At 41.3% G+C, this 19,388-nt stretch overlaps 1 protein-coding gene across 6 annotated transcripts in view; it reads left to right on the top strand.

Annotated features, from left to right (window-relative positions):
* Window positions 1-19,388, top strand: part of INO80 (INO80 complex ATPase subunit) — a 139,544-nt gene that overhangs the window by 106,750 nt on the left and 13,406 nt on the right. For all 6 annotated transcript variants that reach the window (XM_053285801.1, XM_053285802.1, XM_053285803.1 and 3 more), the window contains 3 exons: window positions 3,975-4,102; window positions 7,329-7,423; window positions 17,355-17,427. In XM_053285801.1, coding sequence (XP_053141776.1) covers window positions 3,975-4,102; window positions 7,329-7,423; window positions 17,355-17,427 — 296 coding nt within the window. The remainder of the gene's footprint in view (window positions 1-3,974; window positions 4,103-7,328; window positions 7,424-17,354; window positions 17,428-19,388) is intronic.

Here is a 19,388-nt window from a genome sequence, read left to right as displayed (position 1 = left end):
TCCTCACTGACCCTTTGCCCTACAGACTTTGGTTGGGGGGGAGGGGGGGAGTAATTAGAAACTATTTGTTCTTCTCCTCCTCTATTTTTACATTGCCAAGGGGCTTTTTCTAATTCTCCAGAGGGAACTGATAAGCCATGTTCCTTAGCAAAACCTTAGATTCTCTGCATCACCATTTTGACTGTGCACATGTCTTCCACAGCAGCAACCTCCACATTACCCCTCTAATTTCCTCAAAGGTTTCACTTGGGTTTCAAGAGAAAGGAGAGCTGGTCTTGTGGCAGCAAGCATGAATTGTCCCCTTTCTAAGCAGGGTCTACCCTGGTTTGCATTTGAATTTGAGACTACATTGTGAGCACTGTAAGATATTCCCCTTAGTGGATGGGGCTGCTTTTGAGAAGAGCACCTGCATGGTTGCATGCAGAAGGTTCCAAGTTCCTTCCCTGGCATCTCCAAGATAGAGCTGAGAGAGACTCCTGCCTTCAACCTTGGAAAAGCTGCTTCCAGTCTGTGCAGGCAATACTGAGCTAGATGAACCAATGGTCTGATTCAGTATAGGGCAGCTTCCTGTGTTCCAGTTGTAATCCTTATTCCCCGTAGACACACTGTTGCAAGCATCTATGTTCTTTTCTAGTGCTGTCTTATTCTCTGTATACACACTAAGCAGAGACCTTGTGCAATTTTTGCAGCAACCTCTGCTGGCCGGCTCTAGCATTCCAAGAAGAATAGATCATTATTCCCCAGTCAACACAAAAGTAGTAATGGAAAAGGGTGGGTTCTTCTCAGAATACAAGAGCTGACTGGTGGGTGATGCCACAAATATGCACAAGGTGTGTGTACAGAGGATAAGATCACCTTAAAAAGTAGCGTGGACGCTTGCAGCAGACTCTGTACAGGGAGAAAAATTGCACTTGGAATTTGTGCAGACATTTCGAACATCCTGAAGTTTATTGCTGCCTTGAAAGACCCTTTGAGTGCAAGGAAGCCAATTTAATCCATAATCTGGTGGCACTAATTTGTTTCAAAAGATGGAAGGTTTCTCCATTTTAACTAATGTATGTATTGTATGGAAAGCAGGGAGAGGTTATCTTCAAAGTAAAATTGGATCTTAGGTATTATATATAAAACGTATAAATCTTTCACCATTTATTGCTATTGAAGATGATAAAGGAGCAGAGTGTAATCAAAAGAAAAATGGATTAATGTTGCCATGTCTTATGCAATTCTTAGCTTCCACATGCGGCAAGGAGGTATGTTCATTTTGGCTGCCATCAACTTATTCAAAGTAAAGTCGATGGCTCAAATATTATATGGGGCACAGCTGGGACCCTATGCTAACTATTCCCTCCTGGAGCAGGTCCAAGCCAGGTTCTTAAGAACATCATATCTGACCCCCAAATGTATTTCTAATGCCCTCTAAATCTAAAGGTTGGAATCGAGTGTTATCTTGATAGAAGCCAGAGCTTGGCATCTAATACTAATAAACTGGGCAAGAATCAGCTTATTGCTCTCTGGTCTCCTTCCTTTGTTATTATTGGATAGGCACTGCTCGAGCTGGTGGGAGAACCGTGTAGGGGTGTGCACGGAACCGCCAACTGCGGTCCGGCACTGGCGTGGAGGGTAGCTTTAAGAGCGGCGGGAGGGTTTACTTACCCTCCCGCCACTTTCCCGCTCTGGCGCCGTAATTCTAGGAGTAATTGGGGCAGCAGGATATCTCCCTGCCGCCCCTTTCCCGTTGTTGCTGGAAAAAACTCCCAGGAGTCCTTTGCGTGCGTGCACGTCACAGAGACATCATGCGCGCACTTCACATCTCTGTGACGTGAACGCACGCAAAGGACTCCTGGGAGTTTTTTCCAGCAACAGCGGGGAAGGGGCGGCAGGGAGGTATCCTGCCGCCCCAATTACTCCTAGAATTACGGCGCCAGAGCGGGAAAGCGGCAGGAGGGGTAAGTAAACCCTCCCGCCGCTCTTAAAGCTACCCCCCCACCCGAACCTAACCGCCCAGGTCTGGACCAGTCCGGACTGGTCCGGAGGCTTTTTCAATGGCCTCCGGACCGGTCCGGGCCCATCCCTAGAACCATGTCAGGAAACTCTGTACCTATGGTCTTTCACTGGAGGCAATCCTCTCTGTTGGTTTGGTCAGGGCCAAAGAACTTATTAAACGAAGGATCTGGGATATTGAGTTTCAGAAAAATGTGTCAAGGACATCTAGGGCATTCCATCTGCTCAATGGTGGGATTAGAACTCGCCCAGCAGATTATCTGTTTCTCCTTACTTTCCCCAAACATAGATGGACCTTCTCGAGAGCCCTTATGAATGCCCTCCCTTCGGAACTTTTGACTGGTAGATACAGTAGAATTCCAGTTGAGCAGAGATATTGCCCCTGTAACTCTGATGAGATTGAGTCAGTTGCACATGTGCTCCTGCAGTGTGTCTTTTATATAGACCTTAGGCGAAGGTTAATTGACCCTCTTTTACATAATCTGCCAGGTTGATCAGATGAATTCTACATCAAATATTTGCTAATAGATGTGAATTTGTCTATCATACACACAGTTACAAAATTCTTTTGTTCTGCAATACAAGTTTGTCACACTCTGCTCACTAATGGTTAGATCCAATGTACAGTTATATTGGCTTTGTTTAAAAATTTATATTGTTTTAGATGTTGTATTGGATAAAGACTGACTGACTGGCCATGTCTTACAGAAAATCTGTTTGCCTTTTCAACATTAGGTGGCAGGATTTATTCAGAGATTAGAAATATTTGTGCATTTATCTAGTTGTGTTGAGGTGAGACGTTAAATGCTGTAAAGGCACCAAACTAGGTATTAGTTTTATCAGAATTAAAAGTGTTTCTGCTTGTTGGTTTAATCCTTGTTTGTTTGTTTTTTCTTGCTTATGTCCTGGTAGATTGGGTTACCTAAGATAGGGTTTTTAAAAAAAAGATGAAATGCCTAATTGTCTCTGTTCTGTTTTGATATATTTAAAGTGGTGACAGTGGTAGGAAGTTTTTCCTTACGAATCAAATGTGTTTTTAAATTCATATCCTTTCACTCCTCTTATCAAGTTGGCTTCTGTAACCAAGCAGAATGAGCATAAGGAGGCTGCCACTCCTGTGTTTTGCATGTTACTAACGGCTTAGGTTGCAGATAGATACAGAAAAGTGATGGCATAAGTTCAGCACTTGGCTGATTTTAAAGATTTTATTGTGTGCCTGTGTTGACTTGCTAAACATTTGGGACAAAGAGATTTAGAATGGTTGAAGAAATAGACATGTTAGCTTGTTTAAAATCAAAGCAGACCCTTCAGAGATAACTAGACTAGAAGAATAGTTCTTGTTGTTTCAAGCCTGTAAATTAAGTTGTGATGCATAAAAAATGGAAGAAGAAACATGAGCATTGAAGAATATGTTTGAAATATTCCTATTGGGAATTTTTATTTAAAGCAACAAAAGAAACTGGATGATTGGATGGAGAATAGGCATTGTGATCACAAATTCATTTTGGACTGGCGGTATAGAAATCAAATAAATAAATAAATAAAAATATTCAGTATAGTTCGGTTTTTCCTTGTAGAGCACAGTTCAAAATACTGTCTAAAAAGCATGACTGAATGGGTATTTTTGTCCAGTGAAGAGAGATGTCAGGTTTGGAGAGAGTCTCCGAGGTTCAAAGAAAAAGAACTTGAAAGTGAAATATGTTTATAGAGTTGAAAGTTGCCACTGCCAGACCTCACTCATATAAACATTATACCTATGATGGAAGATGGAAGTACAGTAGTAAGTGGTTTATAATTCATTCCAGTCCTAATTTTTCAGTTGTATGCAATAATATGAATTACTTTTCTAGAAAAGAGCTTCCGACAGTTACGTTAGAAAATGCTGATCAATTAAACTGATGTAATATTTCATCAAATGCTACAGTAGCTCATACTACAGGCTTTTGGTCATCTTTTCCCCCTTCTTGCTTTAGACAAAGAGAGTCTGATCACAGACAGCGGAAAGCTTTATGCCCTTGATGTTCTGCTGACAAGATTGAAATCTCAAGGCCACAGAGTCCTTATCTACTCTCAGATGACACGAATGATTGACTTGCTGGAGGTAGGGAACATGCAACCTGTATGAAGGGGGTTCTGAAGCTAATGACTAAGGAAATCTAGTATTGATATAACATTGTTTAAGGAAGTCCAGAGAACTTCTTATCACAAAGAAGTTAATGGTCATTGAACTGAGACCATTAACATTTTATTGGCTTGGATGTTCTCCCAAAGTGGCAGCCCAGGTCTATGGAGCTGCAGTACTGGTATGCTGTGGTGCTGCTGCTGCTGCTACTATTATATTCTGTCTCTGGCAAGGGAGAGGGAACCATCCATCCACACTGGGCCTTTACAAAAGAAGGACTTACCAAGCAATTTGTATCATATGTTTGCAGTGCCAGTGAGCCCAACTTAGAAGAGTAGCTGTGGTGGATCAGAGCAAAGATCCATCCAGTCCAGCATCCTGTTTTCCCCAGTGGCCAGCCAGCTGCCCATTAGGAAGGCAATGGCCCTCTGCCATGTTGCTTCCCAGCAACTGGTAGTCAGTAACACGCTGCTTGTGAACATAAGATTCCATATGGTCATCATAACTAGTAACCATTGATCTATTTATCCTCTTTTTAAAGCCATCTAAGCTAGTGGGCAGCACCACATTATATGACAGCAAATTTATTTAATTCTGCGCTGTGTGAAGAGCTTCTTTTCTCTGTTTGTCCCGGACCTCCTGCCATTCAGTTTCACTGGATGGCCCTGAGTTCTAGTGTTAAGAGAAAGGGAGAAAAACCTCTCCCTATCCACTATCGTCATACATTGAATTGTTTTATAGAACTCTATTATGTCCCTACTTAATTGCCTGTTTTCCAGCTTAAAAGCCCCAAATCCTGATGCACAGGATGCTGTGTGAAGAATTGTTGTGTAAATGCCCTTTGTACAGCACCACTGCCAGAGTCAAAGTATGTTTGCCGGTGTAGTGGCTGTGTTATGCTGGCATTCAAACCAGGAACCTGGATGTCAACACAGTCTTTATGTGGTGGTGGGTCAGTGGATAGGCTCTCTTCTGTTCTTGCTTTTGTATGTGTAGCAGCACATGGGACTGGGACAACAAACATTGACTGTCTGATTGAGCTTTCTTTCCCCCTTTTTATCCATATCTGATTTGTGACTGTTCTGGCTCAATGCATTTATGCCACATTGTGTTGCTGCCCTAACACTAGCACATTGGCACCCAATCCTATCTAATTCCTTACTCGTACAGTAAGACCATGGGATCAGGTTCTACATAAATTGGGGGTCTGGACAATTGGTATTGGACAGTATATGAACTTTTTTTGGTTTCGCAAAGTTTTGGATCGTTCCCTGTGGACCAAAAGAAGGGAAAGGTGAAATGACTCAGTTGCTCTGTTGGCTCAGTGACTGATTCTGTCTACTCAGGATTGATTTCTTTATTTTCCAGGATTAGTGCTTTGGTGTCATGCTGACCGTGTCAGTTAAACAGGCTTAATGGAGTATGATCAAGTGTTTTTTAATATAGGTATCCCTTTAGGATTAGTCAGCAGCTTTTAAAAAAACTTAAAAACCAGAAGACTATAGCATCTTTGTACTTAAAGCTCTGAAAAGCTTTCTGGCAAAAGCTCTTGAACCTTCCACTGTAATTATTAAATTGCTGTTGACATCCTGAATAATTTCATTTGGAACTGAATGTGTCTATAGTTTATCATTACAAGTATCTGGGTCCATATTAGCAGAAGAGCTAACATAGTGCATTAAGCCCAAACTCCAACTCTGTGCCTTAATCCATGCAAACCTATGCAGCAAGTTCCAATATTTATCTCCGGCTCTCTTAAAGAGAGGCCCGGGGTAATTACTGATGAGGTACAAACTCTTCTGAGGTTGGAAATTGACATGTTTCATGCTCCTTGTGGCTCAGGTAGCCATCTTAGACAGGCTTCCTCATCTGATATTTTCTCTCTCCACTTAAGTAGCTGGTTGCAGTCCTAAAATGTTTTTGTCAGACAACCCCAAGACCCAGCTCTAGAGCAGCTACAGAAAAAATAATGCATGTTATATTTTTTGCATGTTATGATATGTTATGAGCCAGTGTGGTGTAGTGGTTAGAATATTGGACTAGGACCAAGACCCGAGTTTAAATCCCCGTTCAGCCATGAAACTCACTGGGTGACTCTGGGCCAGTCACATATCTTTCAGCCTAACCTACCTCACAGGGTTGTTGTGAGGATAAACATAACCATGTACACTGCTCTGGGCTCCTTGGAGGAAGAGCAGGATATAAATGTAATTAATAATAATAATAACAACAACAACAACCAAAAATTGGTGGGACCATAAAATTGAAAAAGTGGTAGAAAATGAATATGCAAAAATATTATGGGACTTCCGACTACAAACAGACAAACATCTGCCACACAATACACCAGATATAACTGTAGTTGAGAAGAAAGAAAAACAAGTTAAAATAATCGACATAGCAATACCAGGGGATAGTAGAATAGAAGAAAAAGAAATAGAAAAAATCACAAAATACAAAGATCTACACATTGAAATTGAAAGGCTGTGGCAGAAAAAGACCAAAGTAATCCCAGTGGTAATTGGCACCCTAGGTGCAATTCCAAAACAACTTGAAGAGCACCTCAACACCATAGGGGCCACAGAAATCACCATCAGCCAATTACAAAAAGCAACTTTACTGGGAACAGCCTATATTCTGCGACAGTATCTATAATAACAGCAACAACATCGATAAGAAACTTCAGCCAACCTAGGTCCTTGGGAAGGACTCGATGTCTTGATAAAACAAACCAGTCAATAACACCTGTCTGGCTATGTAAACAAGAGATAATAATAAATATTATTATATCACAGTTTATGTAGGTCAGAAATAGTTTAACAAATACTGGGTACACACACACACACGAGAGAGAGAAAGAGAGAGAACACTAAGAGGTTAACATCTCTTGGAAATTTTGTCCAATTCTCTAATACTAACTGAACGATGAATCACAAAAGTGCCTACGTGACACAAGCTTCTTGAGGTGTCAATCCCTTTTTTATTGAGCTATCCAGCAGGTTCAGGTTTTAGCAGTACTGTGTTGTACAAACAATTTTTATTTTATCTTCATGTTTACACTTGTAGTCTTCTGATACATCAGAGGCTTTCACAGTATGATGCATGGATGTTTAATAATTGCTATACTCAGTTCTGTTGAAGTTCTAGAAAAAAAAGTTTTAAGATGAATCAATTTTGTTTCTGGTTTCTTGTGTTCTTGACTTAGGAATACATGGTTTACAGGAAACATACATACATGCGGCTAGATGGCTCTTCAAAAATATCTGAAAGAAGGGATATGGTAGCTGACTTTCAGAACAGGTATCTGTTTTTTGTTTGGAGGGTTTTTTAAATAGTTATAACAGTGTGTGAAATAGTTCCCAAGCTTCTAGCTAAGCAGACACCCCACCCCACCCCAGAATTTGGTCTTTGGGATTCTCCCATATCTCCTTTTAGCCTTTTTTGCTATGCTTTTTTCAGCATCTTAAAACAGGCCAGGATCCAAAGAGACATGTATGGTCTTTCACTTGCACCCCAGGGCTTTTCTGATTCCTCCTTTTCATTGCAGCATTCTTTATAATGTTTTGAATATTAAAACCACATTTCCCTGAATCCAAGACTAGGTTTTTAACAAGTTCATTGATGTTAGAAATCAGGGTGTCATCTTAAATTCAGAGTCCTCTTTCTTTCAGGTAAATACAGGTAAATGACTTGTATTTAATCTCTGTTTTTAAATGGGGTCATCTTAAATTCGGAGTCTTCTATTTAGGTAAATATGGTAGCTAGAAAAATAACTAGTTGGAGGTTTTTGTTTGGTTTTCAAGTTTTAATGCTGAAGTCTGGATTCCTGAGAAATAGGTCTGAGTTTCATGAGACCAATGTATCTTGTAAGCCAGGAATGAAATAAACCTTCATTCTTCTGCTTCTGCCAGTAATTCTATAGTATCTACTTCCATTACACCGTAATAATAATGCTCTCTTAATGGGAATGAAAAGGCATAGACAGCTGTTGAAGAGCTGCAGATTTCTTCTATCTTTCTTGAGATCATACTCTCTTGTACTTTCATTATTATAGAATAAAACTTACAGTCTAATTTACTATAAGATGTTTCTTAATAGGGCAACATCTAGGAGTTAATTCAGTTCATTTTTCCAAATAATATCACTGTTCTTTAATAAATGTAGAGTAGTAACTTGTTTTCCCATTGTCTGCTAATTAAAGTATACAATGTTAACTACTGCTTACCTTGTCATGGGTGTTTTCTGGGATTTTAAACTGCAATTCAGAAGGTAGAGCAAGATCTGTTCAATTGCACATCGGTCCTAAAGTGTTGAAAATCCTGCAGACAATTATTTCGAAGAAGAAGCAGTTCATTTAGTCATGTTTATTTAATTGTTTTCCATGCAAACCATTCCATTGTTAGCAGTTGTATACTACTACTACTACTACTACGAATATTTATATACCGCTTTTCAACAAAAGTTCCCAAAGCAGTTTACATAGAGAAATAAAAATAAATAAAGATGGCTTCCTGTCCCCAAAGGGTTCACAGTCTAAAAAGAAACATAAGATAGACACCAGCAACAGCCACTGGAGGGATGCTGTGCTGGGGATGGATAGGACCAGTTGTTCTCCCCCTGCTCAATAAAGAAAATCACCACTTTAAAAAGGTGCCGCTTTGCTCAGTTAATAGGGACTAACTAGAAACACAGAGATCTTGATCGTGATCCGTTGCATTCATGGGTTCTGCACCAGCGCAGGAACCTCACGGATAGATTGACTTGTTTCTTGTGACACCCATTCTGCCTTGCATGTGCTCCATGCTTCTGTTAAAATCGGCAATTGGGGACACCATTTTCTCAGTTTCTATTTGACCGCCAAAGCGTTAGTATCTCATTACTGGCTCTTTGGTTCAATTAGATGAGAGAGAGAGAGAGAACAAACATTTATATTCCAGCTGAACTTGGACTGCTTGACTATACTTTAGCTTAACGTTTAAATCTGTTTTAATATTCTAACCCAATTTTGGGGCTTTTAATCACTGTAATTGCTTAATTGTTCTAAAATGTTTTAAAATTGTGAATTGTTGTTATATTGTTTTTAATTTGTTTTAGCTCTTTATTGTTTTAGTGGTTTGTTTTAATTGTAAACTGCCCTAAGCCATTTTGGAAGTGCGGTAGATCAAACAAACAAATAAATAAATAAATAACTAGGACAAAGGGTTTTTTTGAGCCCTCCACTATGGAAACCAAAGAAAACATTCAAACGCTGTGTGGAGTAGAATGCTAAGTTGCCGTCCATGGATCACCATGATTCTTGCTTGCTCTACCTTGGTGAACAACACAACCAAAATTTGCTGTTCTTTTTCCATGAGGAGCTTCGGCCTCCGGCGCCTCGGCGGAGTTACCCCTTTATCTATTTTTGTTTGTTTGTTTGTTTGTTTGTTTATCAATCACACTTGTATTCAGCCCCAAACTCGCGTCTTGTTTGTTTGTTTATTACATTTATAAACTGCCCCATCTGAAGGCTCTGGGTGGTGTACAACAAGTTTTAAAAGACATTAAAAATATCATTTAAAACAATATAAAAACAATTCAAAACAATTTAAAACTAATTAAAATACTTTTAAAACAATTTTAAAACCTTGGAAGCCAGTCCAAACAAGTAAGTTTTTAGGGCTCTCTTAAAGGCTGACAGTGAGCCTAAACTGCGGATATCTGATGGGAGTGCATTCCATAGGCCAGGAGTAGCTACAGAAAAGGCCTGGTTCTGAGTCGCCACCAGACGTACTGGTGGTAACTGGAGATGGATGTCAGGGTCTCGACCGGACTTGGCTGCACGCTGTCGACATATAGTGACGAATGTTGTTTTTCAGCAGGGAGTAGCCGACTGACGACGTGATTTATAGTGCAAGCCACGAGAGCTCCCAGCTGGCAGGGATTTAAGGCTTATCAGCCCTCTGCAGTAGGCGTTTGCTTTTCCTAATAGTCTCCAATTGATCCCTGCGTCTCATGACACGCCGCTGTTGGGGGGTCAGCGGGGGTTGGTTGCATAGCTCTTCTTCCGATTGGTCTTTCACGATTTCTGCTGCCTCAGGTTGTTGTGCCTGCTCAGAGTCATTATCCACAGCTGTTTCATGAACACTGACAGCCGGGCTCTGCCCCTCAGACACTCCTGCATTGCCTGGAAAGTTGACAGCTTCCCCTTCCTCCTCGCTGTCTGAGATCGAGGGCGTGACAACGGACCTCTCCAGATGACCTCAGCGTGCAAAGGGGAACATACAGAAGAAGGCGCTCTCTTAGGTAGCCCAGACCTAAGCCATTCAGGGCTTTAAAGGTGATAACCAGCACTTTGTATTGGCAGCCAGTGCAACTGTTTTAAAACAGGGATAATATGGTCTCTCTGAGTTACCCCAGAGACCAGCCTGGCTGCTGCATTTTGAACGAACTGAAGTTTCTGAACTACGTACAAAGGTAGCCCCACGTAGAGCACATTGCAGTTGTCGAGCCTGGAGGTTACCAGTTGATGCACCACTGTTTTGAGATCGTTCTCTTCAAAGAATGGACTCAGCTGTCAAATCAGCCGAAGTTGCTAGAAAGTGCTCCTGGCCATAGCCTCCACCTGAGATAGTAAGGTGAGGCCTGGATCCAAGAGCACCCTCAAGCTGCGGAACTGTTCCTTCTGGGGGAGTGTAACCCAATCAGCACAGGAAGATCTAACTCATCCCTCAAATTCTCTCATTGAGCACCTCTGTCTTGCTTGAATTCAGCTTCAATTTGTTATCCCTCATCCAGCCCATTACTACCCGTAGGCAGGCATTAAAGGATTGAATGCCATTTCCTGATGATGAGGAGGAGGAGGAGGAGGAGAAATAGATTTGGGTGTCATCAGCATACTGATAATACCCTGCACCAAATCTCCTAATGACCTCACCCAGTGGTTTCATGTAAAGGTTAAAAAGCATTGGTGACAGAATGGAGCCTTCAGGGACTCCATATAATAGCTCCCATTTTGAAGAGGGACCATTACCAAGCTCCACCATCTGGAATCTGCCTGAGAGATAGGAGTGGAACCACTGTAAAGCAGTGCTTCCTATCTCCAATTCCTTCAGGTGATAGGATACCATGGATACCGGAAGGATACCGTGGTCGATGGTATCTAACACCGCCGAGAGATCCAAAAGAACCAACAGAGTCATACTCCCTCTGTCAATTCCCTGGTAAAGGTCATCCATCAGGCTGACCATCGGGTTTGCTATCAAGTTAGCAACAGAGGAATAGGATCAGGAGCAGGATGTCTCTCTGGATTCTAATATGGTGAATGCATTATTATCTATGTTGAAATCCACAAAAAGTATCCCCTCGGGGACAACCTTCCAAAGCTTCCTAAATAGTGGCCTCGACATTGACCCGGATCTCGAGGAGGTCTCTGTCTCGATCCCTAAGAGTCCATCTATGTTGTCACTGCACATCTCAACAGCCAGGTCGGCAATACTAATGTGGTCAATGTCACCATTGCATTTACCAGAAGCTGACCCTGTAGTGACAAAGCCATTTACATTGCTGCCACAACCTGCAGCCACGGTTACAACAGCGACTTTTACATCACTGTTGTGGAAGTCACTGGTACAGTATGTTAACAGTATGTGAAGGACTACTACAGCAGAGCTTACAGGATTTGCATGGTCAGAGAGGGATCACCCATACTTGTGGTTTCCGACACACTACCACTTCTGCTCTCCCGGAGGATTATTCCAGGTATCAGCTGTGGAAGACGCAGAGGGCTATGCCATCATGCCCAAATTGGGAACTGGCAGAAGCATTGGGCCTGGAACTAAAGCTACCTGAGTTGGACCTTAAAGACCCGGTCTACAATATGATGGCGGCAGCAAAGACACCTCACCCATTCGCACTTCCAATGCTGCCTGTGATAACCAAGGCAGCACAATCGGCTTGGGAGATACTACAGACCTCCACACCTATTTCAAAATGCCTAGAGGACTTATAAGATCCAGGAGGAGAGCACCTACCTTTTGCATCATCCTGTATCAAACTCCTTGGTAATTGATTGCACATCCACTTCGAAATCCAGGCTATACCACACCTTCCAATAAAGAAGGGAGAAAGATGGACATTATGGGGAGGAAGATTTATTCCATCTCCAGTTTGGCTATACGTATTGCTAACTATGCAGCTTGCATGGACAGATATAATCATTATTTATGGGATGCTTTGTTGCAAGACTCTATATCAATGACACCTGAGGAATTCCAGGACAGATACGCTGAAATTTATGAGAAGATCGTTGCCATCACAAGATAACTACTTAGCATTTCAATCTTTTGGCTGAGACAATAGTCATCATGGGCCATGGCGACAGCAGTGACTTTGCTCTGCCATGCCTGGTTGAGGGCTACTAACCTACAAGACATGCGTGAACGCATAGAGAACCTAGCTTATGATGGCAAAGGCCTATTTAGCAAAAGCACGGACTCAGCTATGAAGACTTTAAAGAAATCCAAATATATGACCAAAATGTTCATGGCTGCAGCTTCAACAGTTTCAGCTGTGTCCTGTTACCAGCCTTTTGAGAGACAATGTGCTACTTATAAACAGCGGGAAAGGAGATAATTTAGACAACAGAACCAGCCTTACCATAAGAACAAGGGATTTGGCCAGTGGCCAAAGGGCCAAACTAACAGGCCTGCTAGAGACCAAAGCAAGCAGTCTCTTTTGATATGCACCACTGTCCATTGCACTTACAGCAGCAACCACCTGCCAAACCACCTGCTTTGTAGTTTCCAACTCCATCAAATTGGCAAGCCATGCCTCAGCATGGCAACACATAACATCAGATCAGTGGGTGCTCAGAATAATCTTGACTGGGTACGTGATAGAGTTCAAGACAATGCCTCCATTCTTGGGAATGAAATACATAAGAGCAACTCCTATATTACTGGAGGAGGTGCAGGTGCTGTTGCAAAATCAAACTTCGCTGTGTACTGGATGTCCAAGTTTTACTCCCATTAATTGCAAATTCCAAAAAGGGATGGGGGGATTTTGGCAATCATGGCCCTTCGGGGCCTCAATTGGTTTGTGTTGGCTTGCAAGTTCAGGATGATGACGTTGCAAGGAATACTGCCTCGTCTGTGCAAGGAGGAGTGGGTGCCAATGTTAGATTTGAAGGACTTAGGAGAGTCATCGCAAGTATCTGCAATTTACAGTGGGCAGTGTAGTGTACCGATTTGGATTGTACCAATTTGGATTCCTTCCCTTTGGATTGCCAACTGCCCTGTGGGTGTTCACAAAGGTCATGGTGGTAGTTGTGGCTCACCTTTTGGTTGGAGGGCATTGTGGTTTTCCCATCTTTAGACTACTGGCTTCCGGTGGGAAGCGACTGAGAGAGGTTACTTTCTCAGATCCATTATGTGTTGCAGTTGCTCCAGGAACTAGGCTCAATGTCAACTGGAAAAAGTCAAACCTGGAACCACAAAACCACATAGGTTATATTGGGGCGATTCTGGATGTGCAAGAAAAATGGTCATTCTTACCAATAGAGAGAAATCACCAGATCAGGGACCTGATTTGTCTCTTCCACAGGTTGCTGACACAAACCACATGCAGTGTGCAAGGATTAATGGGGTTGATAGCATCCTGCAATGCTGCAGTACCATACACATGTCTACAGATGCATCCTCTACAAATGTGGTACCTCAAACACTTTCATCCCAATGTCAACAGACAGCAGAAATTGCTGACGCTCCTGAAAGTAATTCTGTGGTCACTAAGCTGGTGGACATTAGAATGCAATCTGTTGGGAAGCATCTCTTTCAAGCCACTGACTCCCATGGCACTGGTGACTATGGATGCATCCCTGTCTGGATGGTGGGGCGGGGCACGTTGTGTAGAGCATCAGGTGCAGGGAGTGCGGACGGTGCACCAGTGCAGCCAACACATAAATCCCATTCATATGCAACCAGGGCAGACCCTGGTTGCAGGGGACAAGTCATGCTTGCTACCAGAAGACCAGGTTTCCCCCCTCGGAATAGATCCACCACGGAGCATTTGGGCACATTCAACAAGAGCGTATGCATCGTCCACAGCACATCTGTCAGGAATCCGTATGGCTGATATCTGCACGGCTATGACATGGTCTTCACAGCAGCCATTTATAAAGCATTATGCCATTGACCTGTGATCTGCTGCACAGGCAGGTTTGGGGAGGAGTGTTTTGAAGCAGGTGTTGCAATAGGCTGCAGAGACTACTGTGCCCACCACCTAGAAATGAAGCTGGCTAATCACCCATCCCTTATTAATGCAACGGATCACGGTCCAGATAAACAGGTTGTTTACCTGTAACTGATGATCTGGTAGTGATCTGTTGTATCCATAAATCCCTCCTGAACCTCCCCACAACAGTAGTAGTAGGAGTAAACTATTACGAAAAGGTGGGTGGGGGACACTTACCAAGTGTGGACTCTGCATGATCGTCAAAGGTGGTCTGCAAGAAACTAAGAAAATGGTGCCCTCAACTGCCGATTTCAACAGAAGCATGTAGCACGTGCAGGGCAGAGTGGTCATCACAAGGAGCTAGTCAATCTACACTCAAGGTCCCTGCACAGGCACAGAACCTGTTCCTTATTAATGCAACGGATCACTACCAGATCATCAGTTACAGGTAAGCAACCTATTTATATGTTTTGCAGCACCTTATGCAGTTATGATACCAGAAAGTACTGCTGCAGTTGTGGAAATAGGGGGCAAAAACTGCATCTATATACAGGTGAAACTCGGAAAATTAGAATAGCATGCAAAAGTCCATTAATTTCAGTAATGCAAATTAAAAGGTGAAACTGATATATGAGACAGACGCATTACATGCAAAGCGAGATAAGTCAAGCCTTAATTTGTTATAATTGTGATGATCATGGCGTACAGCTCATGAAAACCCCAAATCCATAATCTCAGAAAATTAGAATATTACATGGAACCAAGAAGACAAGGATTGAAGAATAGAACAATATCGGACCTCTGAAAAGTATAAGCATGCATATGTATTCAGTACTTGGTTTGGGCCCCTTTTGCAGCAATTACTGCCTCAATGCGGCGTGGAATGGATGCTATCAGCCTGTGGCACTGATGAGGTATTATGGAAGACCAGGATGCTTCATTAGTGGCCTTCAGCAATTCTGCATTGTTTGGTCTCATGTCTCTCATCCTTCTCTTGGCAATGCCCCATAGATTCTCTATGGGGTCAGGTCAGGCGAGTTTGCTGGCCAGTCAAGCACAGTACACTGTATACTTTTCAGAGGTCCCGTATTGTTCTATTCTTCAATCCTTGTCTTCTTGGTTCCATGTAATATTCTAATTTTCTGAGATTGTGGATTTGGGGTTTTCATGAGCTGTACGCCATGATCATCACAATTATAACAAATTAAGGCTTGACTTATCTCGCTTTGCATGTAATGGGTCTGTCTCATATATCAGTTTCACCTTTTAATTTGCATTACTGAAATTAATGGACTTTTGCACGATATTCTAATTTTCTGAGTTTCACCTGTATTTCTGGGCCAAACTGGACATTTTAGCAGGAAAAGTGAGAGTATGCATTGGCCCTCCTAAATACGGCCTGTAGATCTTCAACTTTGTGGTGGTTTTCTTCCTGTTTCAATAAGTTGAGTTCCTTTTTTCATTCTCATCTTAAGTTCCTCCAGGCTACGAGTCCTCAGACATACTTGAGCCAATAAGGTTTCCAACTCTGACGGAAGTTATTCCTGGATATTCTCTTCCCACCCTTGTACCCCCCAATATTTTTGATAATATCAAGCCATGAACATCTCCAGGATTGTTTTCAGTAGTCACCTGGAGATTGATGCTGATTTCTGGAGACTCCAGGCCAATGGTGGAGGTGTTTGGGGGGTGAGAGGACAACCCTACATGCCACTACTATCACTGTGCAGCAGTGCTCTTTAGGAAGGCAAAATTTGGGACAAAACTTGTATAAAATTTAGTGAAAGCAGAAATTGCTCCAGACTTAATGCCAATGTGGCTGGCAGAATTATTACTAGGAGGACATATGCAGATCTGGATTGTGATCCATTGCAAGCCATAAGAAAGGGTTCTGCGCCTGCACAGGAACTTCATTGCACCCACTATCATGTCTGCTTATTCCTGGTAAAGTATAAATAATGGAAGGGCAAACCAGCAGAAATTATACTCAAAATATAAGGTTACATGCAGAGTTATTGCTCCATTCATGAAAGGAAAGCTTGTACCCATGAGTACATGAACTCATGAACTGAAAGGAGAGCTGCACCATGAATCCCTTCCATGAGTGGTTCTTCCTTGGACAGAGCACAAACTTTAGTTACAACCCATAATCATAATATGTGATCAAGTTCCAAGAGCTATCAGCCTACATCCAAACTAAGTTTGGTGTGGGGAACACTTTTGTGCATGGAGAAGAAGAGTAAGAAGGCAGAGATGGCTGCAATGCAAAGGGAAGTAGGGATAACTGAAAATTGGCTGTCTGTGCATGCACACAAGTGTTCCCTGTGCACAAGTCTTAGTTTGGATGTAGACTTCTGTCTACCACATAATCAAACCTTCTGAGCAGGGATCTTATGAAAGATAACAGATTTTCTGAACATCCAAAATAGCGAATGAAAGTAATGTGTTAAAACTGAATTGACACTTACTAGAAAAATATGTTTGTGATACTCTTATGATACTTAAAAAATTAGCAATTCATTTTGAAAGATGTTCCATAAAGTGGTGGTGATGCAGTTAGTGGGAAAGAGTTTATATAAAAAAGAATTCTGAAGTTACTTCTTATAGGTGTGCTTCCAAGAAGAAAAAGAAATGTTAACAGCTTTGCTAGCAGAATGTTTTGCCAGAACATTTATTTAATTCTTTACAATGCAAGCACAGTATTTTAATAAAACCTTGTTAGTATTCCCTTTTTCACTTCTCTGTGGTATTCTTTCCCACAAATACACCCTAAAGTAAAATATACTAGATCTCTCTTTAACAACATAATTTTGGTGGATTTTTATGAGCATTCATTGTTGGATCATTAAAGCAAGAACTTTTCAAAATGACTACTTTGATGTAAAAATGTTTTGTCTTGAAAATCTTGATTGTCTTATGCATTGTTTATGTATAGTGCTTCAGTGTAACTGAAATTGATTATTTCTCTCTCTCTCTCTCTCTCTCTCTCTCTCTCTCTCTCTCTCTCTCTCTCTCTCTCTAGGAATGATATCTTTGTCTTCTTGTTAAGCACAAGAGCTGGTGGCTTAGGCATTAACCTTACAGCTGCTGATACGGCAAGTAAACAGCTTGGCTTGAATATGTTATCTTAATGCCATAGGCTATTCCAGAATAGTGTGCACATAGTCGAAATGAACAAGCACTGAAACAAGATGTATACTATGTGAATTAAAGCTACTTCAATCCCCTTAATTAATACCACAGGCATTGGTCTTTACAAGTAGGAACTGGGTTTTGCCAGGAATTAAACAAACTTAATGCTCTCTCATCTTCTATTTCCTAGTTCAGAATATATGTCTGTTTTTTGCTTTGTGCTTTTCTGGTATGGAGATTATCATCATGTAGAAAAAAAGCAGATATTCTCAAAAAAGCAGATATCATGTAGAAAAAAGCAGGTCATCATGATCATCATTTAGAAAAGCATATATGAAATGTGATGCAACTGTTGATTTCAGTGCAAGTACTCTGATTGTGTGACTGATGTACACAATGACTTCTAGGGTTGACCAGTATTGGAGCCAGAATGCTGGAAATGGCCTAAGGCCATTCTGGAGGATTCGGAAAACAATTCCACTCCAGAATAGAGAAGCTTATTCCAGCCCAGAATTATCTGACACGATTTGGGGATTTCTGGAGCAATTATTGGCATTCTGGAGCTCTAAATGGCAACATAAATACAAAATGAATACTGCATTTCTCCCGCCTAATTGCTGGGATGGGGTGGGGGGAGCCATCATCTGCCATCTATATCCCCATTTGCCTACTTGCCAGCCCATGCATTTATTTATTTATTTGTTTGTTTATTTATTTGTTTATTTATTTATTTCACTGATTATTTACTTGGAATTTTTAAAATAAAGTGGTGAATTCTTTGATGTTGCATCACTTCCCCTGCAATTCTTGGGTTTTTATCACTTTTCTTTTGTGATTCTCTGATATGAGTACAATTTCTGGGTTACTTTTTAAAAATGAAATTAAAAAACAAGAAGATGCTAAACAATTAAATATATAGAGTCTTACCATCCTTACTTACTTATGTGCCAGACTTCAAAACACCCTTACTAACCATTTTTTCAGCATTAAAAAAAAACAACAACGTTTCCCCATAGACATCTATGGGGAATTTTCACTGGCAGTGGGGGATAAATCTTATACAAATCCAGATTATGAAGGGCCCAAAGGATCTGAAACCGATATCCATGGTTCTGTATTGGATTCAGATCTGATCCGAAATTTGCAATTGTGCACAACATCCCATATATACATAGAAAAAGAAACAATTTGCAATACATTTATAATGTGCCTTTTCTTCCTTGGAATTTATCTCAGTGTTAGAAACTGTAATGCGTAAAACAACCCTTCAGTAATTATCATCTTATTCTAATATGTAAACAGCAGTATTTTAAATTGAAGTAAAGACTACTAACTCCCCACTGTTTTGTTATTGCAGTGTGCCTTTGGCAGGCAGTTTTGCATAGCACTGTACTTTGACCCCCACCCCCACCCCAAATTAAATTATACCTACATGTGTTGGACATGCTAAAGGTTCAAAATGTCCAAAGTGTATTTTTCAGAATCTTCTATCTGTCTATCTATATAATTCTCTAAGGCATACTCGTGGCTAATCCCATGTATGGCAGCTCTCGCGAGAGTTCGCAAGCAAAATCACCTGATTGGGCAGTGGGGATTCCATATGCAGATAGGGAGGAGGTGCTTTTGCTTGCGAACTCTTGCAAAAGCTGCCACACACAGGATTAGCCATGGGTTTGCCTTAGAAAATTGTATATATAGAAGATACCTATGACCATATGTAAAATTTTAGAATATAGTCAGGTTATTTTATGGTACCATAATTATGTATGTAAACGCAATTGGCCCCTGCCAAATTGAAGAGTTAAATAATCCACATTTCTTACCACCAGTGGAGTTCAGCAGATACAGAATTGGACTTCTATCTGGATTCATGTCTCTCCATTGCCCTGAAGACTCACTGAGTAGTCCTGGGCACATATTTATT

This window comes from Hemicordylus capensis, chromosome 1 (assembly GCF_027244095.1).
Source record: "Hemicordylus capensis ecotype Gifberg chromosome 1, rHemCap1.1.pri, whole genome shotgun sequence".
NCBI lineage: Eukaryota > Metazoa > Chordata > Lepidosauria > Squamata > Cordylidae > Hemicordylus > Hemicordylus capensis.
Note: the sequence above shows the minus strand (reverse complement) of the source record. Positions and strands in the feature narration are given on the sequence as shown.